The following is a 25,909-nucleotide window of genomic DNA, read 5'->3' on the forward strand; positions in this document are numbered from 1 at the left end:
GTCTACTTTTTTGGTACTTGAAACAACTTGAAAAAATATATCTACCCAATATTATTTTGGGGTCTTTGGTTGGGGCTTGTTGAACTCCTTAAAATGTTTATAGTTTTCAACAAATTTGGCAAATTTTTGTCCAGTATTCCTCAAATATTGTTTTTCTGTTTCTTACACAAGCACCCCACTCAATCTGTGAGAGACATGCAGTATGGGTGGGAAATAAACTTTTCCTGTTACAACAAAAATTTAAAAAGATCCTGTAGTTGTTTCACAGTGTAACTTCTAATTTAAATAATGTACTTTCTGATTGACAATAGTTCAGATAGGGTAAGGAACTATTTTACTATTTACTATTTTACTCCTGGTAGAGAAGGCTATCACCTCTTTGAACTTCACCTAGGCTCTAGAATGGTGGCCATATCTAGCAACTTAATTACAAGACCAGGACTTTTTCTTGACTTTCCCAGAACTCAGTCTAAATTCATTATAAAATTTACCTCTGGACGTTTTACTAGTTGTCTCTATTGCTAGTCTACAAAATCCATCTTTAATTTTTAGTAACAATTCGAGTGCTCTTAAAATATTTCTATTATGTTCAGGGTAGACTCTTCATTCCCAAATGATTCTATAAAGAGCCAAAGAAATAGCAGGATGGCAAACTGTTGGATTATATTACCTTTTACTTCTTCATTGTATTTCTAGCCAGTAATCATTTAAAATGTTCCCCCAAACTCCCTCTCAGAAACTGATTTGTTCCCCAAGACTCTTTATTTGAATGTCATAAAGATCTACTCTTGTGAGTGATGGGAGTGCCTCATAGTCTGGCTCTGAAGTTGTTTGCCAACTCTCATTTCTTAATGTAAATGTAAATGGAGATAAGAATAAAATACTATGTTAATGGCTCTAATGTGGGGAATCATCAGCACAAAATGCAACTATATTCTGTTCTCTACTTGATATAATGGAAAGAGGGAATCAGAAAAACCTTCGGATAAAATTTTACAAGGAATTAACAAAATGATCTTGTGATAGATACTCATTTGACTGAAAGTCCTTATGGTCTATATGGAAATGGTAATTTAAATTACTTGTATAAAACTAACAATGCAAAAAAAATTTAATACTTTTATTGATTACATTGCTAAATACTAACATGGCTTTTGGAAATATATCCATACACTTCCTTACCTGGGATTGGAACAAGGTACTCTTTGAGTGTTCACATTATCGCATAAGGGTTCTCCTCCATGGTAGATACCTGTTCGAACATAGATCTTAAAAAAGAAAAAAAAAGTTTGTGTATATAAATACATAACAAATACACACACACACTACAGAACCAATACTAAACAATATTAAAATAATGTAACTGATATGAATGACAGAATCCATCAGAAGTTTCCGTTCAGATGTAGCTTTTCTGTTCTTCACATATATAATAAGTTAATACTGATGCAGATTCTTTTTTTTTTTTTAAAGATTTTATTTATTTTAGGGAGAGAGGATGAGAGAGAGCACAAGAGGGAAGAGGGTCAGAGGGAGAAGCAGACTCCCTGCTGAGCAGGGAGCCCGATGTGGGACTTGATTCCGGGACTCCAGGATCATGACCTGAGCCAAAGGCAGTCGCTTAACCAACTGAGCCACCCAGGTGCCCTCTGATGCAGATTCTTCACCAAACAAAATGTGTTGCTGCCTTTAGGGGGACATCACACTATAAAAAAATCAATATAGACTCACAATTCCTTTAGGCCAGGTATGTAATTCAGAGTTTTTCATATTTTAGAAAGATAAATTTGTACATATACTAAGTATTACTTCATATTCTTAGCAGCTGGAACAGCACCCCATAAAGACATTAACATTTCTGAACAAAACACATGCATATTTACACTAAATGGGATATACAGAGACTATAAAAATTCCTGCTTCAGGTTAGGTGAGGTTTGGCTGCCACATGAATTCTGTAAAACTCATGGTTTTAAGAACTTAGATATACGGAAATTAGAATTATGAGAATATTAGAATTATGGATATCAGCATTACAGACAAAGGACTGTAAGCTGTGCAACATCTGAGGGAGAGGAGTGGTTTTCTAGCTATCTGAAAACAGTGCAGGTCAACAGATTATTATACCAGTTCAATAAAAAAGTTAATGTAAAATAATTTATATAAATAAGCATCAACACTTGACTTTACCTTGTCAATGTCTCGAATATTTACATTCACATAGGTCGCACAAAGGATTTTTATTCTGAGTGCACTATTTATAACCCAAAGGGATTTTGTAGATGTTTCTCCATTCATATATGGTGTAGCTGTGGAGATGCGTCTGGAATATGAAGGCATTGTGAAACAGTCCATTGGCAGTTGGGAGTAAAGGCTTTCTTTAGCCATCAGCATCAAATTGGGCATCCTCCCAAGCATTATACAGCTTCTTATGTACTGTAAAAGATTAAGAGGGGAGGGAAAAAGCCATTTCTTATAAGGTGTTTCATTTTAAAAGCAACAAACATGTAAGCAAAAAAAAAAAAAAAAGTAACAAAGGAATTAAAAACAATGACCAGAGGATACTCATTATGAAAACACTGTTTATATCTGAACAATGTTAATCAGCTTATCCATATATCTACAGTCAGGCTCCAAATATTAAATATATAAAACCTAAAGGAAAAAAAGCATCTGTTCTCTCAAATTCAATTCATCATGAATCTCGCAAATATAGTATATATTTTTTTAAACTTTAAAAAATTTACTTATTTGAGAGAGAGCGAGAGAGAGAGAGAGCACAAGCAGAAGGAGAGGGAGAAGCAGGGTGCCCACTGAGCAAGGAGCCCTACGCAGGGCTTGATCCCAGGACCCTGAGATGATGACCTGGGCCGAAGGCAGACGCTTAACCACCCAAGTGCCCCAAATAGAGTATTAAAAATTAACTTATGAAGCTATTCACTAAAATATAAGTATGTCCTAAAAATACAGATACTTGTCCCCAACTTTTACATTTCCTATCAATATTTTTGAAGCTTGTTACTCACCTTATACTGACTTAGAGGATATTTTTCAAGGAAGTATTCATCACATCCACACACTTTTAAAATATACTTGCCCTGATATTCTAAAACACAGAGTTTTAGTTGTTCAGATGATAGCAACATGCTTCTAGTTTTTTTCCTGATTGCTTCAGCAATTACTTGTTCTGGCACACAGTCATGGTTGATTTTCAGAGTATACTTCTGCTTGTCATTATTTGGAGAAACTATTACCCAAATCACCACTATTATTTGCCCTATAATAGGAAAACATTATTAGATGCAATCACCATATATATTTCATTTTTCAAGAGACAAATTTCAAAAAGTATGTACTACGATTATTCTAGCCATAATCAGAAATGACTTATAATCAAACTAATTAAATACAGGTAATATCAGGTAGAAACCACAAATCTTCAAATATGATAGGGCTGCCAGGCCATGCCCAAACCTCGTGTTTTATGGCAAGCATGCAAAACTGTAACGAGAGTCACAATACCTGAGGCCAAGTTAATTTCCATTCTAAACTGCATCACATACTTCATGAGAACAACTCCTGTGAAGAGTGACTCATGATGCTATCAAAGTAGAAGAGTTTTTGGTAACTATGGGAAAGAATCATGGAGACTTAATGAAAATGCTGAATCAGGAGAGAAAAGATGGTGGAAGAAGGGAAAGAATATGAATTTTTAAATGTTTTCCTTTTAAGATCAATTAAGCTGGGAGGAGGGGTGAAGATGATGAAAATGGAAAGATTAAAACTATGGTAGAGTGGTCCAAGTGTTCACAGTACAATTCTTTCAACTTTTCTGTAGGAAAATTTTCATAAAGAATGTTGGCCGAAAATGAAAAGAGACTTTCATTTTAAAAGGTATGCCAGAGTAGAAAAGAATTTCAAATGAAGATTTTGTTATACTGCCTTAAACTAGTTTGAATAATGAGTGAAATAGTAATAAGATGTCTTAACTTATTCTACCAACAGAATTTTGTATTTAAGAGTATGTGAAAGCTAACTTACTCTAAAACTTCAAATTGAAACCTTCACTTTGTTATGTTGAAAAATAGATATTCATCTGATACAATGATATTTTCATTTTCTAAACAACAGAGTGTATAAATTTCCATGTTCACTTTTTTTTTTTTAAAGATTTTATTTATTTGACAGAGAGAGACACAGTGAGAGAGGGAACACAAGCAGGGGGAGTGGGAGAGGGAGAAGCATGCTTCCCATGGAGCACGGAGCCCGATGTGGGGTTCGATCCCAGGACCCTGGGATCATGACCTAAGCCAAAGGCAGACGCTTAATGACTGAGCTACCCAGGCACCCCTTCACTTAATTCTAGAAATTGATACAGTAAGTGTCAAAAGTCATTCTATATATTATCGCTCATGATAAGATTTAATTATTCCATTTATTATTAAGAAATTTTTCTTCATATATATATAACAAAAATGTTCAAAGTTTTCCCAAAATTTCATAAAGTATTTCTATTTATGCTCTTTTTATTTGTAAAAAGATAATCAGCTATAACTGAATAATAATGAAGTTCAAACTCAAAGTTCTCTGGTTTTAAGATACACAATTCACTGGGATCAGCACTGTATGTGCAAAATTCATTCAATCAATAAATATTTATTACACACATATATATTTGGCACTCAGCTATATCTTGTCAGTATAAGCAGTCCCTGTCTTCCAGAAGCTTATCATGTAGCTGGGATAAAAAGAGATAGAAATTTTTACTACAGTAACCAATTATGATAGATTGACAATTTTCTTACCTTTATCTAATTTATTATATATGTGCTTTGGCAGTTCTGGTGAAGATTCTACATTTGGAGGATAGACATACATTGCTCTACTATGAGGTGAGTTAAGATCCCGAAGATCCACAGCTTCTTTACAAACATTAAGAATATTTCGTCGGAAGTCCTGTACTTCTGGATCTTTAACCATATCAAATTCACACACTGGCATGCCAATAGCAAAACCTTAAAAAATATATATATAAAGAATATAACATTCTATTAAACATATAGTATGAACATGTCTCTTACAAATGGGGAACCTGACACATTTGGAAGTTCACAATAAAGAAGTCTCTCTGTGTTTAAAGAAATTTTGATGAATACATAAAGTAAGAGTTGACAAAGACTCAAATATTTTTAACATATAATATATAATATATTCAGCAACTTGGAGGAAAGTCAGCAAACATCCATGTAATTTTTTTTTAAAAGAGTAACAAAACAAAACTGGGATATAACAAATCTAAGTCAACCCTACAAATGATATTTCTTAAAGAAAAATTTATAGGATACTACCAAGGTGTTAAAAACAGTTCCTTAGCCAGGTAGTCAAAAAATACTTTCAATTTGTAATGGTTTTTATTTCAAAATCTATTTATTTAACATTACAAAGGTAGTTAACTGATTCAGACAGAAATATTTTAGTAATGAGAAAATAGTGAAGTTTCGTAGTTATTTGCTTTTAGAATGACAATGCCATTTAGTCAAAAACTGAGTCATACCAATTTCTCGATTGAGGATCTTTTCTTCTCGGTTGCCTACTGGCTCAATTACTTTTAAAAAGGGTTGGAAAAGCCGAAGGTCACAAAGCCGTCTTGTTTCATCAAAAAATTCTTCCCTTTCTGCTTCTTGGGTAACACTTACGAAAATGTAAGAAGATTCATCTTGAAGAAGTTGATGGAGAGGGTACTTTCTTGCTTCTTTAAATAATTCATGCTTTATAGTTATTAATGTAGCCTCACGGAGGCATTCTAACGTCACTATCATTCCATTTGGTAGTAAACATTCAACTAGGATTCTTGGGGGCATCAAGTGGATGCCCCACAGTTCACCTGATGATGGTCTTGGAGGCATTGTTCTGATCCTTTACAAGTTTTACATATAAAACTATTTTAAGGAATTAGATGTGTGGCTGTCCCAAAGCAGAAATCTAAACCAAAGGGGAAAAAAATATGTTAAAAGAAAAACTACAGAAGAATATATTTATGGCATTACTAAATGTAAAAACTCATTTTCTGTAGTTTGAATTGATTAGGGTATTAATAATTTATCTTAAATATTTTGATGGAGACTCGCTCCAAATTAGGCTGAAAGAATTGATTCCAAAGCAGGAATTAGAAAAAACACTTGGACTGGAAAGGATCTTTTAGATCATGGGTCCATTGCTCTCATTTTAAAGGTGAGTAAAGGTGAGAGAAGTCAAATCTTCCTTTTCACTCCCTACCATTACCCATGTAATGAGAAATTACATGGCTTGGTCTTTTTCTTAAATTCATCTTTGTGATTTCCTTCTTTGTACTGATTATTGTCTACATGACATCTTAGACCATTCTGCTTCTAAAGTAGAATTTACATATATATTCACTATAATATAAAGTGTCATCAATTCTTCCTTGAGATATGATGATGAATTTGAATGATCCACCTACTTTATCAAATAACCCAACCCTAATAATTCTGATTGAAATGATCAACACACAAATGAGACCCACTGACTCTCTGTTAGTAAAATATTCCAACAGTGTTAAGTACTTTTAATGTTTTTTAAAATACAAAGTATTATTATGATTTGAAGCCCTCATTTTTAAAGATGTCAAAAATCTCCAGGATTCTTTAGAAGATACTGCAAAACCCACAAAGGCACAGGTTTATTTTTTGCTATTTATATTTTCTTTTATTCAGCAAGTTACACTGTAAAGGCATAAAAAAAGGTAAGGTGAGAGACATTATAAAAAAGAAATGAAAGTCAAGCTAGAGAAATGAATCAAAAGGGCCCAGATAACTTATTATATTTGATTATTCTATCAGGCACTGCGGACAACAGTCATAAATGACACTTTGTTTATTCACTAAAAATGTACTGGAGCTAAAAAAAAAAATGTACTGGGGCTTTTTCACAGGACCATGTTAGGTCCTGGGAATATGATAATGAAGACAGGCATGGCCCTTGCACTTACAAAGCAAAGTCAAGAGTGTGAAGATTATGGGTTTGTTGGGTATAGGATAATTAAATTCACAGGTAATTAAATCCAGAAACCTATCTTCTCTGACTCCTGTATGTCATACCCATCAACATCTAATCCATCAACAAACTTTGTTAATTCTATCTCCCGAATCTGTATACTCCACTACTACTCTTAGTACCTTGGGTCAGGCCACTACTATTTCTTGTCTGGACCACTGCTAAAGCCTAAATGGCCTCCCTGGATCTAGGTTTGCCCCCTACAATCCATCTTTCACTTTAGAGCCAGTGTGAGCTAGACAGGGCAATAGGGTCTACTTTGAGCAGACATTTTTGCTATTTTAGTTGCAAACAAGTACTTATAGTATGCTTCAGAGTTCTAATACATGAAGGAGGTGAGAAATAGAAATAGCAAAAATTTCAAGCCCTCCCCCATCTCTAGAAATATAGAAGTCAGTTGGAAGACAATAGAGAATGTACAACGATTTTTAATAGTTGAAAATCTTCCTTCAAATTTATAAGAGACCACTGAAGTTATAGGATTTAAAATATAATTATTCTATTTCCTACACTTCTAAATGAAAATTCATTGGTTAGTAAAAAGACCAGATGGATCAATCTTTGTGCATAATTACAGAAGTGACTTAAGCTAAGCTTTTTAAAACATACAAAAAATTTGAAGAATGCAAGGGAAATGCCAAATGACTACTTTTAAATGATGATCTGACTGCATAAAAAAGTTCAAATAAAAACAAAACCAAACCACAAGCCACACCAAAACAGCAGCTGTGTTTATAGTTTTCTTTGTTGAATGGCGCTAACAGGTCCATGTTACGGAGTCATAGGGGCAACTATATAATAAATAACATCTCAGAGTCTCATATGTCCCCTAAGAATTAGCAAAAGAGAAGTCTAGTATAGTGGAGAGATCACTGGTTCTAATCTTTATCCTATTATAGTATATTTATGGTCAGTTAACAATTATTAAATACTCAAGACACACGTTCTCAGAATAAATGTGATCATAGCCATAAAACACTTGGGAGATTCTGGAAGGGAGGCACTAGTTGACACTGTGGTAGTACTAAATAGAAGAGAGAGGATGCTAACTTTCTTATTTGTCTTATGTCAGGCCTTACTCTGTACAAACCATTACCTCAGAGCTCACATGAACAGAAGCGTAGAAGAGGGGAATGGAGCTAACATTACTAGTCAGTATATATCATGCACTTAGGTGGCAATAACCCTTTCAGGATAGGATTTACCATTTTACATATGAGGAAACTGAAGGTCAGAAAAGTGAAGTTATTTGCCACCAGTAAATGTTAGATAACGGATTTTGAATCCAGGTCTAGATGATTTCAAAGTGCACACTGTAACCATGCTGCTCTTTGGGCTTCAGTTATGGCCAGGTGGTGAATAAGAAAATGGGCTCTAAAGTCACACTGGATTCAAATTCTCACTACCTTAGTAAATAGCTGCCTTGAGCAGTTTAATTCATCTCACTGAACTTCATTCTCCCCATCCCATTTTGTTAAGTTGGGATAATGGCAGAAAATTCATCAGATTGTTGTATTAGATGAGGTAATATATGAAAAACATGTAAGCAAAGAGATTGGCATACAGTAAGCATTCAGTAAATGTTAAATATTCAGTTTATTAATATAAACCTGTAAAGTACACCCACACTACCTTTTCAAGCTATTATGAATTATCCAGGGCTGGCACCAGATAGGGATGGGAAAAAGAGGTTTGAGTTCTTTTACAGAGGGAGACAAGTAAATAAGGAGCCTTATAAAGGAGTGCTAGTTTTAAAAGCTGAACTTTGAAGGTAGCACTGGTAATGCAAGGCTCACAGCTGCCTCTAGTTCCCTGGACTCCTAATATTCCTATTTAAATGGTACAGCTAACTACAGCTTAAGTAAGGAATCCCTTGCTAACCCCCTCCACCTTTTTTTGAAGAAATATCTACCTTTGCTGGGCTCTGAGCTAAATATGCTATGAAAACTAAGGTAAATAAAATGCTTTCTCTTCGGTTGTTGAGGGACTCACAGTTCATTGGGGAATAAAAGCCAAGAACAACTTTGACAATGGAAAATTGTAGGACAGAATATGAACTTTAGTAAAGTCACAGGAAATCTCCAACTGCTTGAGGAGGTTAGCGAAGGCATCAGAGAAGTAAAATTTAAGTAGATTATAGATTAGTAGGGATCTTGCAGGGAAGGTAAGGGGTAGCTTTGACAAGGGGAGCTAGATGAGGAAAGCGTTTTAGATTGCCACAAGAGTATGTGTGCAAAGTCACAGACCATGAGAGAACGCAGCCTGTTACCAGCAACAGAGGTTGTTTTTTATTACTTGAGTCTGAAGTGCATGGGAATAGGTAGGGTGTGTGGCAAGGAGGGAGAGGGGAGAAGTAGGCAGGGGCCAGAAAGGTGGGCAGACTCCTTGTTAAGGAGTTTGAATTTTATGTAATATGCTGTAAGTAAAGGAAGTCTTCTAAAGTATTTTGAGCAAGGGGCGCCTGGGTGGCTCAGTCATTAAGCGTCTGCCTTCAGCTCAGGTCATGGTCCCAGGGTCCTGGGATGGAGCCCCGCATCGGGCTCCCTGCTCAGCAAGAAGCCTGCTTCTCCCTCTTCCACTCCCTCTGCTTGTGTTCCCTCTCTCTCTCTGTGTCTCTCTCTGTCAAATAAATAAATAAAATCTTAAAAAAAAAGTATTTTGAGCAAAAGAATGACATGACATTTTTTTCATGATTTTAAATTTCAGATTAAAAAAATATTTCTCTTCAAATACAGGATATAATCAAATAAGCATTAAACCAAGGTGTAAAAATGGTATCTTCTCAATTCCTCTAATTTGGGGGGAAAAATCCCTAAAGTTAAGAAATCAGCATATATACATGTAACATTTTAAATAAAAGGGCCTTTACACTATAGAAGAAATTAAATGCTGACAAAGAAGGTGGAATTACCCAAATAGAAGTGCATAACCTATTTACAAAGGAACTTATTTGAAAAGCAATAGAGGGGGATAAATCACCATAAAGTTAATATTTAAAATAAGAATCTCTGCAATTTGGCAGTTTGAAGTCACAAACATGTATTTACTAAAAATAAAATACTTTAAGAGTAAGGAACTACTCTATTGTTTTTTTCTTTTCTTTTTACAAACCCTTGTGTTGAGAGCTGACTTTCCATAGACTGCAGGGAGCTATATTCCCCTGCTATGTGGGAAACCCAGACCCAGAAGCAGGGTCTGCCAATTGGTTAGCATTAGGTTCCCCATGAATGTGTACTCAGTGACCCGTGAGGGGCAGCTCCCTTTCTGGCTGTGCCCCATTTTCTGGGACAAGGGGCTCTGCATGGGACCCTGGCCTTGACACTGTTGGCCTTTTGAGTTCAGAATGCCAGGACTAAATATTCATATACTGAAAAATCACAATTATTCAGTACTCTTAGGAAATAAATCAGTTTTTTACTTACCCTAACTTTTTATATATCTAATGATAAGCTTTTCAATTGGGGTGTTCCTGGTTTCTTAAAAGAGTATATATAACTCACAATTTCCCCTTTTCTTGACGAATTACAGTCCTCGTTATAAAACCAATTACTGTGCTATTCTGAAACACAATACAGCAAAGCACTTCAGTATTATTGAAGAGTCTGAGTGTATTTTTGGCCCTATCCCCGGTGACCCCAGGTTGGAGATGATGCTTTTTAAAATGGCCCCCATCTCCTTGTTTTCCAGTAGTCAATGGTCACTTTTCAGCTGTAGCCCCCCGGCTGTGATAGTAGCCTCCTCTTCTTCAGTTACTCATTTCTATAAGCATCAACACTGACTACCATTTTATAATAATCTCTAGACTAGAGACCAACAGACCAAATGGTGACTGTATGAACTTAGGAGCACAATATATTTAACAGATACCTTGCTGGTCAGAGATTTTGTTTACTTCCTTGTTCTGGTGTTAACATTACTGTTAAAAACTGTGTTTTGGCAGAAGGCACTGAAAGTCTTTAGTGCTTAGAAGGCCTGAACCCCCATTCATTTCTTGGTTAGGGCTGGGTCTGCATTAGCAGTGCAAGTGAGGGCAATGGTATTGCTCAGCTGGAGTAAAGACAACTTTAAGCACAAAATAAGCAGCAGAAATGAACAGTAGAAAACAGTCTCAGACTTGCCATTGTCACTTGACTTTTGTAAGTCGAGGGTTTCTTAATTCATTGGACAATTTAATTTGAACATCTAATGTGCACTCTTTCAGCCCAAGAAGACAATGACATTTTGACAATGTTTTTTAACTTCTAAATTCAAAGCCTTTCCTTGCCCACATGCCAAATCCAGCTCACCACCCGCTTTTGTTAAATAAATTTAAATGGGAATCCCACCAATAAATTGTGTTTGTATGTTGTCAACAATGCTTTCCCACTACAACAACAGAGTTGAGCAGATGCCATAGAGACGTGGGGCTTAAAATATTTAATATCTGGTCCTTTACAGAAAAAGTTTGCTGGCCTCTGATAAGGTATCAGAATTACCCAATAAATCAACCTGAGAATTTTCTTTCTTTTTTTTAAGATTTATTTATTTATTTGAGAGAGGAAGAGCATGTGCATGAGGGGAGAGACAGAGCAAGACGGAGAGTCTCAAGCAGATTCCCTGCTGAGCACAGAGCCCAATGTGGGGCTCAATCTCAGGACCCTGAGATCATGACCTGAGCTGAAATCAAGAGTCGGATGCTTAACAACTAAGCCACCCAGGTGCCCTCAACTGGAGAATTTTCTAAATGGACATCACTTAATAAATCATCCCTAACCCTGCCTTTTGGACCACAATCCTACACTTTCACTCGAAGTCCTTCGGGGCTGAGGTGGAGAGGAAGCATTAATTTTAAGCCAGTGAAGTTAAAATCCTAAAATAGGAAAGTATCTCAGAAGTCACTATACAGAGTATTTTCAGCGTTGGGAGATCACTATCTGATATAGAAGTTTTTGTGGAGCACTTCTAAAGTTATCCCAAAACATTATTTCTAAACTTCTTCATTCCATCATTTCTGCCTTTTCTATCTCTTCACATGCTTGTCAGCTATTAGAATTTTCTCTGGGTCTTTTTATCCCCCAATTCCTTTAACCATAATTCAAGAGATAGTTTACCGTCATCTTTGCCATCACTTAAAGTGTTCTTCTGCTAATTAATATTCATCTCAAAATGCAGCAACCAAAATCTAGTATGTACCTATGAATTATGAGTCTCTATAAATACATTCTAAGACTGCAGAAACCTTTTCTAACTCAATTACTTTAAAATATAATGTATACTTTAGATATTTTAATTCAGGTTTCAATTTCAAAAGTATATTATATTTAAAAGTTATTTGTTTTTAAAGTAATCAGTATTACATCTGCATCAGAAAGCCATTAAAATAAGAAAGCTATTTTGAAGTGTACACTTGGAAATTTAGGGGGGTATCTATACTGACTCCATTGGCAGCTTACTCACCTCAAGACAGCCTTAATCTGTTAAAATAAGCAGCTTGTGTTTTCTAGATACCTGTGTTCCACAAATATAGAAACTTCATAAGTATTTACTGAATGAACAAAAGTTTTAAAAATACTTCTTATTTAACTGATACATTCAACCAACGTTATTTGATTTAATGGACACATTACTAAAGGAGTATATTTAGATATATGTTGACAAGGTATTTTCCACCCTCATTCTCAGAGAGGTCAATGGGAAAACATTAACATGTAGTTTTGTTGCTAATCAGTTGCACCTTTTTATTTGCTCATTAACTAGAAAATATACTTTCCTGTTTTTTTAAATTACCAAATGAATCCTTACTTTAGTCTGATTTAGAACAAAATAAAAAATTTGCCTCTATACTTCCTAAAGAAATAACATGATTAAAATCTAGATTAATAATTCTATGATCTGATTACTCTCTTTAAAACTTATTTTAAATATTTCCAGTTAATTACTCCTTTTCTTAATGTTGCCTCTTACATGTCTTTGATTGTACCTTAATACATTCTTGTTAGAATTATCTATTTCCATATTTGACTTCCTACTAGACTATGAACTTTTTCAGGATAGGATCTTTTTGGGGTCACTACAGTCCTACAGCATAAGAAGTAGGAAATCTAAACTGTTAAAGTTATCCCAGGGAAAGTCCCAGGGCCTGAAACAAAGAGAAGTAGCAATAGTAATAGAAGAAAGAGATAGACGAAGATAGCTTATAACAGGAAATCAAAAGCACTGAGAGACTAACTGGGTTTGAAGGATAAGAAGCGTAATTTTAAACAAATTTCACTGCAGTGGAAATGCATGGGAAGTAAGTGTTTTTCGGTACAATTTTTCATGAGCCCCAGTTAGGGCCTCTAAAATTCTCTTCCTCCAAGAGTCACTGAGCTGTTGTTGGAGTGAGTCCAAAGGGACAGCTGTAATATACACTAGTGCTGGAAGGATGCATTTTATCCACTTCTTTCAAAACGCTGTCCTTCACTGACCTTTACAAGCTGACCATGAGAAAACACATTTAACTCATTCTCTTAGTTATTCAGAGAGAGACCTTAACAACTTCAGTGTGGAAAATCAAGTTCTCATGACCGGTATGTAGAAAATTCAAATTCCTTTAGAAGGGGATATAATTCATTTTCACTATTAAATTCACAGTGCTGTGAAATACACTTCAGAGATTTAAAAATACATTTCAGAGATTTAATGGTTTATTTAAAACAAGGGTTCCCAAATATGAAGATCATAGATGGGCTTAGGAAGGGTCTTTGCTACTGGATTTTAAAAAAAATGACAATTAAGGTTTAAGTCAGTAATGTCTATGCCAATGTAGACTTTTTTAAAAAGATTTTATTTATTTATTTATTTATTTATTTATTTATTTATTTATTTATAGAGGGAGCGCACATGAGTGGGGGGGGCAGGGGGAGAGGGAGAAGCAGACTCGTGGCTGAGCAGGGGAGCGCAATGCAGGGCTTGATCCCAGGACCTTGAGATCGTGACCTGAGTCGAAGGCAGACGCTTAACTGACTAAGCCACCCAGGTGCTCCTGTGGACTTCTGATTATCAATAAATTCCTGAACAAGGACTTTATTAAGGTGGGTTAAAAGAATCCAGTGTGGGGGCGCCTGGGCGGCTCAGACGGTTAAGCATCTGCCTTCAGCTCCAGTCATGATCCCAGGATCCTGGGATCGAGCCCCGCATCGGGCTCCCTGCTCAGCAGGAGGCCTGCTTCTCCCTCTCCCACTCCCCCTGCTTGTGTTCTCTCTCTCTGTCTCTATGTCAAATAAATAAAATTAAAAAAAAAAAGAATCCAGTGTGACTAGCAGAATTGAATGGGATAAATAAGCATAAGAGTCACTAATGAAGTATAGATTAATAAATACCTGATCTTAATTATTAAATAATGAATTTAAATTCTGTTTTATATAGATATAAAGAAACCTTACCAAATCTCAAAATATGTAGTCACTAATTTCCCCAATTTGAACTTCAAAAATTCAAATTTTAGTGTGTGATAAAATTTCTTAAAATTTAAGCTCAAAAAGAGACTAAATATTAATAGATAGAGGTGATAGAAATATAGACAGGATTATGAGGAAAAGCAAACATAGTTAAGCACGTAGAAAATACAACAAAAGATATTTCATAATATCAAACAATTTAATAAGACAAATGACTCCACAGCGACATAGAGTTTTCCAGAAAATATTTCTTTTCTCTTTGTGAGGGAGTCAAGGCAGGATTATCATAGTTTCACATAAAACAAGCAGTAGGCAGTCAAAAGTCAATAGTAAATTAGGCAATTCTAGAAACCCCATTTATTTTTTAGATCCAGATGGCAGTATTTGGTAAGTTATGATTTCAAAATATAAAACTGAAAGAATGACTAGTACTTCAAATGAAAAATACATTAATATTTTGCCTTATTTTTCTAGTAGTAGAATACTTTTGCTCTAATTCTTTGATTCCTCCTTATTAACCAGCCCATCTTGTGACTGATGGCATGTATTGATAAGACAGGTGGACAGAATTAAGGGTGCCTCTTTCTGCCCAAAGAAAAGGACAAAGCTAATGATTCCATAAGGAAAATCTAACCAGTGACTTGAGCTTTAACATCTTAATACCTGGAACAAATAATCAATGGAGCTGAAAACATTTTGGAAACCTCTACATTTTTTTCAACTATGGTATTATTTAGTCTTTAGTAGCAAAGAAAACAACATATATGAACCCAGTCTAGTTCTAGGGGTAGAGCAGAAATGGTTTAACCAGTGTTTTTGCTTTTGTTCAGATCACTCCTCCATCATCTTCAGCTCTACCGACCCTATGGAGAACTCTGCAATTCTTTTTTTTTTTTTTTAAGATTTTATTTATTTATCTGAGAGAGAGCAGGGTGAGGGGCGAAAGGGACATAAGAATAGTGAGAAAGAGTCCTAAGCAACTCCACCCTGAGTGTGGAGCCCAACATGGGGCTGGATCTCACAACGCTGAGACCGCAACCGGAGCCGAATAGCCTGACTGCCCCATGCAGGTGCCCCAAGAGAACTCTGAAAAAAAAATTTTTTTAAAGATTTTATTTATTTATTTGACAGAGAGAGAGACACAGCGAGAGAGGGAACACAAGCAGGGGGAGTGGGAGAGGGAGAAGGTTTCCCGCGGAGCAGGGAGCCCGATGTGGGGCTTGATTCCAGGACCCTGGGATCATGACCTGAGCCGAAGGCAGACGCTTAACGACTGAGCCACTCAGGTGCCCCGGGAACTCTGCAATTCTTTAGACTTCTCCAAGAGTTTCCTTATTTCCACAAAGTGAATAAAAATAGTTATTACCTCATAATGATTGAAAAGAGTTAAGTGAAACAATACATGTAAAATCCTAGCATATAGTGCCTAGAGCATGGAAATTCAATAAAGGTTCCCTCTCTTATCTATTGGATCCATGCTATCTAAATCCATGGGTCCAGAAAGGAGCCAGAACTTTAGCGTTTCAGGATTATAATCATTAAAAAATATTTTGATGCAGAATATTTTACTTACATCTTTAAAATCTGTACAAATGTCTCTGTCCTCATCTTTATATTTGTTTCTGTATTATTGAACTGCAAAACTCCTAAAGGATGAAACCTTTATCTGTTTGGTTTTTTTTTTTTAAAGATTTTATTCATTTGAGAGAGCGAGCGAGCACATGAGCAGGGGAAGGGGTAGAGGGAGAGGGAAAGCAGACTCCTGGCTGAGCGTGGAGCCCTACTGGGCTTGATCCCAGGACCCTGAGATCATGACCTGAGCCAAAGTCAGACACTTAACTAACTGAGCCATCCAGGCGCCCCGAGGTCTGTCTCTGTTTAAATCCGTTTACACACTCTCAGTAGAGCATAAGCATTAAAAAATGGACATTTGATATATTTCAATAATGATAAAACATAAAAACAAATACAAATCAACAAGAGACATAAGAAAATAGAAGAAATATATACAAAAATTCTTATTTTAGAATTATGCTATATGTAATTGGCAAAATCTACTTCTTTACATGTATACGTGAGATTATATTGATTTTCTTATTTAAAGGAAAAGAGGGAAAATGCAATGAATGTTAGAGATAAAAATGCCAAGTCATAGTAACAAATATTTTTGGTTCTTGGACTGAAAAAAATGACGACCAGTTAGGAAAAGAGAGAAGTGAAAGGGTATTACATAGACCATACCACTGATTTTCTCTTCATATTAAATAAATGCCTTTTAATCATATTTGGTTTGATTGAAAATAAGCAGGAATGATTTTTTGGGGGGGCTAAAAACCAACAACACAGCTCATGTCCTACATTAAGTAATATACTATTTGGTTCACTGAAGCAATACTTAAAGGAAATTTGGTATAATGTGGAGAGTAACTTTTTAATGAGAGAAAAAAAACTTTCTTTATAAATCATTACAAACTAGTCTCTTTTATATAAAGAGAGAAGTAACCCTAAAGTATTTAAATTTTACAGCTGTATCTGCATCTTGAAGGGCCAAAAGTATACTTCAACAAGACAGGGAAAATAGAACCCCAATTATGTATCTGGTTGTCTCCATGAAAATTTAACCAATATGAGATCATTGAAGAGACCAGCCCAGCAAGAAAGGAAGGAAATGCAAAATATGGAGGGGTTCTTGAAATGTTACTATTTTCTGCTAAACAAACATCTTAGTTCCCAGGGAACATAAAGAGAAGAGAACCTGAAAGCTTAACCTTTTACAAGTAAGTTTATAACCAAACTTATAACTGATGATAACTAAAATATGGGGCTCAGAGTCCTTTGTAATTTCCCTTTACAAATGAGACTCATGTACCATATACTTCAGGAACAAAAGCAATTTATTATTTGGTATTGCACAGATGGTGCCAGCCACACATTGTTTCCTTCTTGATTTATGGGTTAAGAAAAAAAGTATAAAAGGGATCTACTTTTCAGCTTAAAATCAATATGAAAACTAACTCTCTCTGTTTTTCTTTCAAAAGCCTGGGGGCTTCACCAAAAAAAACTTCATTCTTTCTTGCCCTAAAGAAGCTAACACCATCCTGCACTTGGTTGATTTGTAAAATTGTTATTTCCTGGCTGCTAATGATAGAGAAAGAAGAGACAAAAAGAGTACATCATCCAGGTCCTAGCTAGATAAATTCATTGGGAAGCTTAAGAATATCTAGATTAAGCATCTTAAATAAGAACATCTAGAAAAAGGTAACCGTAGCAATGTGTCTTCCAGCTCACTTGACTATTCTTTTAAAGACCTGTAACAAACTGAAGGCAAGATGTTTCCATAAGCCACCAGGAATAAGAATTTACTTCCCTTAAGTTTATCAAATGACTTTTTCTTTTTTCTTTATGTTTTTTCTTGTATAGTGTAAATGCCTTTGTAAGCCTTTCCATGTCTTTGAATACCTCAACAATCTTCTTCCAAGTCTTCCTGCCACTGTGGGTTAGGGTGGATGAACTTCTGGAAAACACTTGCTTCACACTATTCCCTTTTGTTTTCTCTATTCATCAAGAATGAACAGCTACCTTATTTCCTTATATCATGGAATGAAGACATAGTTTAATTTCTACCGGGGCTTCTAGTCAAGTACTATTTCTTCTGGTGGTAGCTCTCTAGTGTCTAGATGCTTTAAAACTTGTTTGCACTCCACTACTGATTAACCTTATGGTCTTCCTTGACAATGATGAAAAAATGAGTCTTGTATACCAACCTTCTACTGCCATTATAAAGTGAAACTTGAGTTAGCTACAGATTTCTCAGTAGATCCAGTTGTTCTCTCTTCCTTGTACAGAACAGGTAGTTTGTGTCCACAAAGAGAAAAGAATCCCAAAATGATAAAATAGTAAATGTTCCATCTAGTCCAGTCCAATAAAGACAGCTACCTTTGACTGGAGGTACTAGCAGACACAATATATTCACCTAATTGAATCCAGACATATTTCATAGAAAGTCTCTGCTTTGGAGTATTATTTTCATTTTTGACCAACTCAACATTCTAAACTCAAAATCTGCCATCTGTTCCATTTTCTGACAATAACAGAATAGTTTAGTATTTAATAGTAATGGTGAAAAAACTCCACTGCAAGTAATTATTGACCAACTTTAATAGTGATTTATCATCCTTCAATATTTGATCTCTGATAAAGGGGCTATTTCACTAAAGCAAAATTTGAAGTAATGCTGAACAGCTGTTTGGCAAGCCAAGGACATAGATCTCCCAGAAGTGCAATGAGAGAGAGAGGAGCTCAATTTCAGCACAAGCATCACCTAGCTAAGATGTGAACAGGAGAGTTCTATGAGTGATAGCAACAGCAGTGTGAAGGCACGTAAACACAAATATTTTAAAAATCAATTTTTGGGGGGGGCCTGGGTGGCTCAGTCGTTAAGTGGCTGCCTTCAGCTCAGGTCATGATCCCGGGGTCCTGGGATCGAGCCCCATGTCTGGCTCCCTGCTCAGCAAGAAGCCTGCTTCTTCCTCTCCCACTCCCCCTGCTTGTGTTCCCTTTCTCGCTGTCTCGCTCTCTAAAAATAAATAAAATCCTTAAAAAAATAAAAATAATCAATTTTTTTAAGCCAATACAATATGGGCAATGGTACTTCAGAATCCACTTAATGATGAGAGAGAAATAGTAGTAGATGGTCTTCACTTTGCCTCTTTAAACATTTACTTGTTCACTTATACTTCATGTGGTGTAATATACCACATATCTGGAAAGCCATAGTTATATACCTTAAAATGATAGCAATGAGAATGACAAATTGAAATGGGCATAACTGTGTAAAAATAGCAACATAAGTTATCAGTAAGTAGAATATTTCTATTTTATTCACTGATGTTCAGTATGTCATCTGTTGACCACTAAAAGCATATTATTAAACAATAAATTACCTTATAATACTTCAGTAAGTTAAAGTGCTTCCTTAGAAAATATATCACCTGACAAAAACTTATAAACCAGTTATTTAACCTAAGTCATTAAACTATTAGCCCAAAAATTACTTCATACATTACAGTTTATTATGTAATCTTGCTGAAATTAAAATAAAGGCACAGAGTAAGATGTAATAAAGTTTGAAACAGAGAACTTAAAGGAGCTAAAGTTCTAAACCTTCACTGGGAGTAATAAATCAAGAAAGGGAATGAATGTAAAGATTAAAGTGAAGAGAGAAGAGAATGTTCTGGAGTTGGAGAGAGATCTCGTGGAGGACAATAATGGAGACTTTTGAGTCTGTGCTCAATAATGGTTATTACAAGGATGGATACATGATGTAGAATGCTGATGTGAAAATGTGGAAAACATCTATTATAGTACATAAAGAGCACATTCAAAGCTCTATTTCTTAAATGGCAAGGTTAAGGTTAAACTAAAACTAGACCATAAACTTTTATTTACTTATTTATTTTAAAAAGATTTATTTATTTAAGAGAGAGTGAGCGAGCATGAGCGGGGGTGGGGGGCAGAGAGAGAAGCAGACTCCCTGGGAGCAGGGAGCCCAATGCGGGACTCCATCCCAGGACCCTGGGATCATGACCTGAGCCAAAGGCAGACGCTTAACCGAATGAGCCACCCAGCTGCCCCTAGACTATAAACTTTTAGCTTCATCTAGTCAATACTAATAATTTCTATTACTTGATAGTTGCCTAATGGTCTAAGGAATCACAATCTGATAGTCTCATACCAATTTGGTGGGGAGTAAGAAAAAAAGGCACAGAAAAAATTCTTTAAAGTATTCCCACTGTCAATACTGCAAGTCAGAAATTCACCTTTTGTCACAAAGACCTCAAAATGATAAAGTTCTTTTCAAAGATAAAAGTATGGTGCTATATTTATAGCATAATTAACAAAACCAAAATAATTAGCTTATTAGTTTAAAAAATCTACTTTCACATCTCTAGGAATCAGCTAATTAAAACCTGTGCTTGGTTCCTTTGTTCCAATTGGCTTTACAATACTAGTGTTCTTACCCATCACTAGTCTACTCACAATGGTATCATTAGCACTAAGATCCAAATAACAGTGCTGTATTTATGACTGCACTTTAGTTTACACAAAAGCAAAATTCTGAGAAAAGCATGAGTCATTATCCCCAGGGAAAAAAATAATGTTTCTTTGGTCAGAATATGAAACTTATTACTGAAACCAGTAATTTAGCCTAGAAATTCCTTTTCTGAATAAATGGAACAGAATGTTTCTTTTCTCTATTTTAACACTCCAAAACTAGCAGAACTGTCCATCTGTCTGCTTTTACTACTCTACATATCTGGTGTGTGGTGACAGAAAAACAACCTTTAGTCTAACTATTTTCAGTACTGCTCTTTTGTTTTGTCCTGTCAGAATGTCATCTTCCCAGGACAAAATAGAGACAGAGAGACACACACACACCCCTCTCCCTATTTGGGTAATCTTTTACTAAGTCACTGTAAAATATGTAGAGAACATTCTAAAAGTGGGTATTTATTTCCATAATGTTAAATGTTAGAAAGTTCTCAGGTTCATATTTTATATCTCACCTTACAGTATCTTCATAATTAAAAGGTAAAAGTTACAAAGATAAGGAACTACTGGGGTGCCTGGGTAGCTCAGTTGATTACGCATCTGCCTTTGGCTGAGGTCATGGTCCTGTGGTCCTGGGATTGAGCCCATGTTGGGCTCCCTGCTCAGTGGGGAGTCTGCTTCTCCCTCTGTCTGCCACTCCCCCTGCTTGTGCTCTCTCTCTCTCTCTCAAATAAATAAATAAAGTCTTTTAAAAAAGATAAGGAACTATTGATGTTTTAAATGATTTAAAGTTTTTCCCCAAATTTTCCCAAAAACAAGTCAAAATAATCTTTCTAGGATATTTTTCTGGCCGCCTTCAATTGTTTTTTTTGTTGGTACCTCTTACTTTGTTTATTCATGATATCACCACTCTCTCAATCTCTAAGGTTGGACACTTTGGAGATCTCAACTCCTTTTGCGTGATATCACTTCCTGCATTAAACCACCCACAAACTCATCACTTTTGGGGGGAGCATCTTCTCTATCACTACTAAACTCTAAAGCGTTCTCATATGGAACAATGATAGGTCTCTAATTCAACAAGTATTTATAAACACTGCTATCTACAAGACACTGACAAAGTGAAGAGGGGAAAAAACCATTCACATGCGTACATAAGTGAAGATGAAAATCTTTATTACCTTACAATCTACAAGGCAGAATATAGTAATTATAGGAGAAAGTGTATGTATGTGCTTGTTTAAGGGAAAGAAGCTTAATGACTGGTGGGACTTCTGATAGGTACAAAAAGAGGAGCAGGTTAACTGTGCAGTAAGAGCTAAGGCAAAAAGCCTGGAAACACAGTATTCAATCCCCTCCCCCAATTCGCTATCCAGTTTCACTAAAACTGGCTACCTAAAACATATATCTAATCACATCACTACTCAATTAAAATAATATGGTGAATTTCTTGTTATCTAAAATATACTTCAAACTCAAAGCCTCATCAACCATTATAACTATGCTCTGCCCTTATGCTTTTTCCCCACACTCCAAGCTCTAATCTTTCTAGATCAATCTTTTTCCTTTACAGTTTTCTTTGCCTTTGTAAGAAGGGTCCATGATCTTTCTTCTATGTCTGTTCCCATTCATTGCCATTTCAATCATACCTTTCCTTTAAATTCAGCCCAATGCTTTCCCTTCTGTCCCTTCACAGTCTCACTAAACTTGGTTTATAATTCCAGATTAACTTTAGAATCATTTTGTGAAATTCAAAAACAAAGATCAAAGCAAGTTTGTTTGTATTTTGATTGAGAAACTATGATTTGTACTAATTTAGGGAGAACTGACATTTTTACAAGCTATCTTTCCTATCCAAGGATGTACTTACACTTATCTAAATCTGTTTTTCAATGTTCCTTAGTAGTTACCTTTTAATTGTACTATAATTAACATACAGTGACCGCACAAGCACTTTTTGTATCCATGGAACCACCATACAAAACCAGATATAGGACATACTATTAACCTGGAACATTACCTCATGCTCTTTTCCAATTCATTTCTCTCTCTATCCCTAGATTACTGCATTTTGATTTCTGTAATCATAGGTTACTTTTACAGGTTCTTGACTTCATATAAATTGAATCACAGTGTATACTCTTTTGTGTTTGGCTTCTTGTTTAACATATTGTATCTAAGATTTATCCACGTTGTTAATGTATCAGTAATCAATTCTTTCAAGTTGCCAAGTAGCAGTCCAAAATATATTTCAACTTGTTTATCCATTCTCCAGTTGTTGAATATATGGGCTGTTTTGGCTTTGGCCATGAACATTCTTATATTTGTTTTTGTTTTAGTGGACATATACTTTTATCTCTTTTGGTAAATACTTAGGAGTAAAATTCTGGGTTATATGGTATGCAGACTGACTACTTATCCTTAAGAAGGCCTGCTTGCAAGGTTGGCCCCTGGTTGGTGTCTGGGAACTTGGATCATGGATTTTGAAAGACTTTCCACCCCTTACATGATAAAAGTGGCTCACTCACTGTGCCTGAATTGTTTATGAAAACAATATGTTTTATGTTAAATAGCTGCTTGCCTTCTGGAATTTGGGTATGTACTGGGCAGAGGGATCAGCCTCGAAGTATTTGTGTACTGAATCTAACAAGCTTCCCTGGTTGTCTATGTTTCATACATGTTGTCTCAACTTCTTGCTGGGGAAATTAAATGTATCTTGTGACTCCACTGCAAGAGGACCCTTGGAACCCTGCACCTAATCTTCCCTGAATTTCTCCCCATACACCTTTTCCTTTTGTTGGACTGTGGTTTGTATCCTTTTGCTGTAATAAACCATGGTCAAAAGCATGATTACACAGAGTCCTATGTGTCCTCTTAGTAAACCATTGAACCTGGGGGTGGTCTTGGTGACCTCCCAAATACATAAGGTAAATGTTATGTTTAACTTTGTAAGAAACTGCTTACCAGTTCTCCAAAGTGACTGACCATTTTGCATTCCCGCCAGCAATAAATGAGAATTCCAGTTGCTCTCTATCCTCATAACTAGTTAGTGCTATCAGTTTTTCTACTTTAGCTATTCTAGTGGGTATGTAGTGGTGTATAAAAACATTATGGTTTTAATTTGCAGTTACTGATGACTAATGATGTTGAAATTTTTTCATGTGCTTATAGGCCATTTGTTTATCTTCTGTGAAATGTCTGTGTCTTTACACATTTTTATATTAGGTAGTTGATTTTTTTTAAACGTTGACTTCAGAGGTTCTTTATATATTCTGGATATAACTTCTTTTGTCACTTATAAGAACTGAGAATATTTTTTCCCATTCTGTGGCATATCTATTCATTTTAATGTTGTCTTTTGATGAGCACAAATTTTTAATTTTGATAAAGTCTTATTTACCTCATTTTCTTTTATAATCAGCACTTCCTATGTCTTGTCCAAGAAATCTTTGCCTTCTTGTCTTTTTTTTTTAAAGATTTTATTTATTTTTTGAGAGAGAGAGAATGAGAGAGAGAGCACAAGAGGGAAGAGGGTCAGAGGGAGAAGCAGACTCCCTGCCTAGCAGGGAGCCCGATGTGGGACTCGATCCCGGGACTCCAGGATCATGACCTGAGCCGAAGGCAGTCGCTCAACCAACTGAGCCACCCAGGCGCCCTGCCTTCTTAATAGTCTTAAAAGATTTCTTGATGTAAATTCTGCTACGGCTTACTAAGTTTATTTCTTAGATAAGTGATCTTTTTGTTAATTTTATAAATGAGTTCTTCTCTTCCATTATATAATTGGTTATTGTTCATATAAAGGAAAACTGTTTTATATATTAACATTATAATACCAAGAAGACATACAGGAAGAGGTGGATAAATATGACTAAGTAAAAGTAAAAAATCTGGTTTGGCAAAAGTACCACAAACCAAATGGAAAGACCACTGGCAAACTGGTGATATATTTGTAATACATAGGACAAAAGGCTAATTTTTGGGGGTAATTTACAAATAGCTCAGACAAGTCAATTAGAAAAAATATGAATAAGAAAACAGTACAAATACAGTTGGCAGAAAAGAAAATTTAAATGGGTAAGCTCAAGAAAATAATTTAAAAATACAAATAAAACAATGATATATTTCCATTTTTTACTTATCAGATTGAAAAACATTAAGCTTATTAAGCGTTAAGCGTCTGCCTTCAGCTCAGGTCATGATTCCAGGGTCCAGGAATCGAGTCCCGCATTGGGCTCTTTGCTCAGCAGGGGACCTCCTTCTCCCTCTGCCTGCTGCTCCCCCTGCTTGTATTCTCTCTCTCTCTCACCCCTCTCTCTTTGGCAAATAAATCAATAAAATCTTAAAAAAAAAAGAAAAACATTTGAATTTGATGAAACCCATTACTACAAAGATAGTACTCTTAGAAAGTTGGTGGAAATGTAAACTTTCTAGAAGACAATTTTGACAAAATGATTCAAAATTTAAAATGTACATATTCTTAGACTAGGCAATCCCACCACTAGGAATTTGTTATATGGATATGTTTGTAAAAAATTCACCAAAAAGTAGGTTAAAGAATATTTAATGAGGCAATGTTCATGAAAGCAAAAGCTGGAAATAACCTATCAACAGGGGAATGGTTATGTAAATTATAGTAGTGTATTTTATGAAATATTATGCAGCTATTAAGATGTAAGATATAACTGTATGTACTGATATGAAATGATCACCAAAATACAGTAAGGAGTCAAGGAAGAGCAACAGAGCAGGGTGTTTATAAAAAGGGAGGGAACAGACTTTTGATTTCAAAATATCAGTGTAAAGACCTTTGTGCCCCAAATCACTCCTAAATAAGGAGAGTAAGAAAAACACCTTCTTTGATGAAGCTAGAAAATTGTCACCCTAAACCATAATATATAGAAAGGGTAAAAAAAAAAAGGATGATAAATGAGATGAAGAATATTAAATTAAGTGCCTAAAGATAAAAAGGAAGCCAATTGTCACAGAACCTCAGAAAGGTTTGGGGCTAGGAGATACCTGGAACTATTAGCATTCCAGGTCTCTAACTCCACCTAGTACAGTCAATGACTTCCCAATCCTTCAGAAATCAGAAGGTGCAGTTTCTGGAAAAACTAAACCCAACTGACTTTGGATTTAAATAGACACAGAAGTAGATAAGGGTAAAGCTGTGACTAAAACCAGAAGATTACATGAAGTCTAATGACACTCAAAGCCCCTTTCTTCAGTATAGCTCTAGAACACAAGCAGGTCTACATAGGAGATGGTAAATTTTCCCCAGAAAAGGATCCAAAACTGATTAACCTAGAGAAAGATCATGACATTTAGGGATTTCCTGCAGCACAGTCCACCAACAGACAAGAGTTCTG

The 25,909-nt window shown here is 35.5% G+C and overlaps 1 protein-coding gene across 4 annotated transcripts in view; it reads right to left on the bottom strand.

The window, feature by feature from the left end:
* Nucleotides 1–25,909, bottom strand: part of PIK3CA (phosphatidylinositol-4,5-bisphosphate 3-kinase catalytic subunit alpha) — a 77,641-nt gene that overhangs the window by 26,138 nt on the left and 25,594 nt on the right. For all 4 annotated transcript variants that reach the window (XM_028100847.2, XM_088025387.1, XM_088025384.1 and 1 more), the window contains exons 2-6: nucleotides 5,555–5,982; nucleotides 4,806–5,015; nucleotides 3,027–3,277; nucleotides 2,191–2,436; nucleotides 1,183–1,268 (exon numbers count right to left, since the gene is read on the bottom strand). In XM_028100847.2, the coding sequence (XP_027956648.1) occupies nucleotides 1,183–1,268; nucleotides 2,191–2,436; nucleotides 3,027–3,277; nucleotides 4,806–5,015; nucleotides 5,555–5,906 (1,145 nt within the window). In that variant the 5' untranslated portion in view covers nucleotides 5,907–5,982. The remainder of the gene's footprint in view (nucleotides 1–1,182; nucleotides 1,269–2,190; nucleotides 2,437–3,026; nucleotides 3,278–4,805; nucleotides 5,016–5,554; nucleotides 5,983–25,909) is intronic.

The sequence above is a fragment of the Eumetopias jubatus genome, unplaced genomic scaffold (assembly GCF_037043125.1).
Source record: "Eumetopias jubatus isolate StellerSeaLion01/CBP00866 unplaced genomic scaffold, mEumJub1_p1.0 scaffold_1, whole genome shotgun sequence".
Classification (NCBI taxonomy): Eukaryota; Metazoa; Chordata; class Mammalia; order Carnivora; family Otariidae; genus Eumetopias; species Eumetopias jubatus.